The sequence below is a fragment of the Phaseolus vulgaris genome, chromosome 5, assembly GCF_051622355.1.
Source record: "Phaseolus vulgaris cultivar YP4 chromosome 5, ASM5162235v1, whole genome shotgun sequence".
Taxonomy (NCBI): domain Eukaryota; kingdom Viridiplantae; phylum Streptophyta; class Magnoliopsida; order Fabales; family Fabaceae; genus Phaseolus; species Phaseolus vulgaris.
The window spans coordinates 40,818,966-40,822,865 of NC_143502.1; the positions used below are offsets into that span (position 1 = coordinate 40,818,966).

Genomic DNA, 3,900 nt, shown 5'->3' on the forward strand with positions numbered 1-3,900 from the left:
TTAGAATAGTTTAGTTTAAAAGATCTAATTTGGTTTGTTTGAACTGTAGAAAGAGTTCAGTTAAATTGAAGTGAAGTATACGTTTTTGGTTTAGAAAAAGTTTTGACAGTTTTGATACATTTTTCCCTACAGCAAATGACAGTAGAACACTGACATCAAAGCTTTTTAGTCACACAATAAAGAATCTAATATCCATTGTGAAAACTATATCTCAGAACCACAAAATGTGCAAAATAAAGTGGAAAGGAAGAAGATAACAAACACATGCAAAACAAATACTGAATTTCGAATTATTAGCTAAAAAGTATCTTGAAGAATGTCTTAGAAATCCTTCAACAGAATTCAAAATCTCATCAGATAAGAAATCCTACAACCGAATTTGAAATCCCATCAGAGTATCAGGTTTTGTCTGCTCCTCAACCTCGTCCTGTTCAGTATTATTCTTCCCTAGGACGCAAAAAAAATCGAACATAACCAGTCTCAGCAATTTTGTACTCGAACACAGAAGGCATCTCGCTTACAAAGCTGATGGTGATTGTATTACACAATGGCGCCGTCTTTGTGAAAGAATTTATCAACCTCAATGAAAATGTCGCGCTCACAGTCTCATTCATCTCTATCACAACTGCTTCCTCAGGCTGTATCCATGGCATAAACCCATCAGTCTGCAGTTCAAATTGCTGAATGCTATCCACACATAATTTCACACCCACATGAAAGAATCTACCATAGATCACTATAAGCATGCATTCAACACAAGAAGGCCACAGAAATGTTACCTTGTCAACATCAAGATTCTGCCTGCAGATTATGGTTGAAATCCCAAGTTCTCCTTTAGTGCTAAACTTGGCAGACTTGTCGGTAATCTTAATGGTAACTACAATTAAAATGAAACAGAGACACAACAAATTCAATTGCAAAGTGAAAGAATCAGCAAGAAGCATAAGAAAACATGAAAAAGAAAAGCAGAGTAGTACGAACCACTGTCCCCAACATCAGCGAGTTCACTGAAAATTCTTGCAAACACAACAGAAGGCATCTTGAGCATGGCATGGTTCTCCGCCTCGGAGATATGCAGAAGCGGCTCTTGGTCTACTACATCAATATCCTTCGTCATAAACTCAGATACCTTGTCTTGCTCTGCAACACACCAATGTTCAGAAAAGCATAAATTTTGAAGTGAAACAGAGAGAGAGAGGGAGAAGAAACTCACTGGGGCTTTCGAAGACGAAGGTGAGATAGTCCACCCCGTCAAAGGCTTTGATGGTGACGATGTCATCATCGGAGGATACACGAAAGATCCGGAACATGGAGTCGAGGCTGATGCCGATGGAGATGGTGCGGTCGCAGTGATAATAGTCGAAAGCATCGGAGGGGAGAACGACGGCTACCATTATGGCAACATTGTTGGCTTGCAGGGAGAATCCGGTGGTGGAGAAAACCAAGTTGGCTCTCTCCCCTGCCACATTCCTTGCGACCTCTACCACTTTCTTCAGGACTGAACCTTGCACCATACGAGCTTGCAGCAGCATCTTCCTACCTTTCTTTCTTCTCCTTCTCTCTCACTTTCTTTCTTTCTTGTTCCTCTTATCTATGTATCACCAATCATCTACCAACAACACAGAACACTACAAAGAAATGCTAATGACAATGGGATGACACAAAACAATCAAGTTTGTTTTTTTTAAAAATTGTATATTGAGCTCTTTCGCGGGTTTTGTTAGTTTATTCCGTTGCCACCCGTGGTTAGTTTTTTTAACTTTGTTGACCTAATTGTATTTCTTTTACTAATTATCCCTCATTTTAATCTTAGGTTCTAATTAATAAATTTAGCCTAGCTTGATTAGTCTAAGTATATAAATTATTTGATATTTGTGTGAGTTAACATACGAGACTCGGACACGCCTTTTAAATGGTGTCGAACAACACTGACATGGATACGTATCGGTAAAGTGTTTAATTTAAAAAAATATAGAATTCTAACACAATTTTAAAAAATGAGAAATAAATTAATTTTCTAAAAACTCAAATTTATATAATTCATAACTATATAATATATATATTTGTGTCTTTGTGTCATACATTTTAGAAATTATACGTATTTCCATATCCGTATTCGTATCCGTATTTTGCTATATAAGAGTTAACTTAATTGCACTTAAAAGGAAACAATATCATAAAATCAAAGGATATAATTCAAGATGGCATTATAATTAGGTATACTAGTATATTTCACATGTTAACAATACATAATCATAATTTTACAAATAAAAATATTTAAATACGAAGTTCATTTGAAAAGATAAAAAGATAGTTAAGTACAATTACCTTTAGTTTTATTGTAAAATAAATAAATATATATTTCATCATATCAATAAAAATAATGAGAATAGTTAAGTTAGATTAATAATATCCTAAATTTAAATTTCGTTTTAATAATATTTATAAAATTAAATAATTTAAGTGATAGACAACATTTAACCTATATATTTAAAGAATGTTTATTTTATTAATCTGAAGCCTAATTTATTGGCAATACATCAATACCAAACGATAAATACTAGTATACTTCCTATTACATAAAAAATAATAACAAAATAATAAGCCCACTTCAATGAATCAAGCGATGAGATGAAACAACTCCAAACTTAGTTCCTACCACATTATAATTTATTTAACCAATTCTTCCTTAAATTCATAAATAAATATCAATTTAAAAAGTTACCTTTCAAACATAGATGAATTTATTTAACGTTCAAAACAAAGATATTTGAAGAAATTTGCAATATGATATTCACCTTTTGCAATATATTAGTGAAAAAATATGTTCATTCTAAATTGCACTAGTATAAAATATGTAATCTACGACTCCCTATAAAAATAGTTTGGAAAGAACTGTCGTAATAAGAGAGGCAGTGACATTTTTGTAGTTTTTTTTTGTAAATTTTCACTATTTTTAACCATTCTGAATTGTTGTTATATGTTTTTAATGTGAAACTCCTTCCTAGTGAATCGTCGTTATATATCCTATTGGAAAACTTTTTTTTTTTCGCGTGGCCTCCCTATACTTTCTTACTCTCCATTCTCCATCTTCTTCCTCTCACTCCCTTCACCTTCCTCGCTCTCACTTACCCTCTTTCTCTCACTCTGCATCGCACCTCCGCAGAGGGTTGTGTGATGGGGATGTGGGTGGTGCGATGCAGAGTGAGAGAAAGAAGGGAGATGGGAGTGAGAAAGTTGAAGGGAGAGAGAGGAAGAAGATGAAGTGAAGAGAGTGAGAGTGTAGGGAGCCCACGTGGAAAAAAAATTTCCAAGAGGATATATAAAGACAACTCACTAGAACCATCGCAATTTCACATTAATTTAAAAACACATATAATGACGTTTCAGATGGGAACCATTGTTAAAAATAGCGAAAATTTGCAAAAAACTACAAAAATGTAACCACCTCTCTTATTACGAGAGTTCTTTACAAACGATCTGATCTTTATAGAGAATCGTAGATTACGTATTTTAATATCTTGTCTTGCATTGTAAGAAATGAGTTCCTTTGACAACCGTAAATATTAATATATACAATAGAAAAAAAAAACTTTAATGAAAATACACGCAAAAAGTAAAAAGTTACAATTTTTTTCAAAATTAACAAAATTATGAATTTCTATAAGTAACTAAAATGTTAATATTTATTGGGTTGTATGGTGGAACACGGTTGTCAAATAAACATTTTAAGAAACCTTAAACACATAAATCTTTATCGTTTAATTGAGAAAGAAAAGGATAATAAAGAACAAGTGTCGAAAAGAAGTCGCACTAGGACTTTCGGAGAGGAAGGTGACGATGTTGGGGAGGAGGAGGAAGGCGGCGATGGCCGTGGGAGGAATCCATGGCTTAGAGGGA

General features: G+C 33.7%; 1 protein-coding gene across 1 annotated transcript; it reads right to left on the minus strand.

Annotated features, from left to right (window-relative positions):
- Positions 1–265: 265 nt before the first annotated feature.
- Positions 266–1,659, minus strand: LOC137817052 (DNA sliding clamp PCNA). The gene is made up of 4 exons (XM_068620268.2): positions 1,214–1,659; positions 982–1,140; positions 780–877; positions 266–638 (listed from the first exon to the last, which is right to left on the minus strand). Exons 1-4 carry the CDS (start codon positions 1,530–1,532, stop codon positions 438–440), a joined length of 777 nt encoding a protein of 258 aa, XP_068476369.2. The 5' UTR covers positions 1,533–1,659; the 3' UTR covers positions 266–437.
- Positions 1,660–3,900: the final 2,241 nt, after the last annotated feature.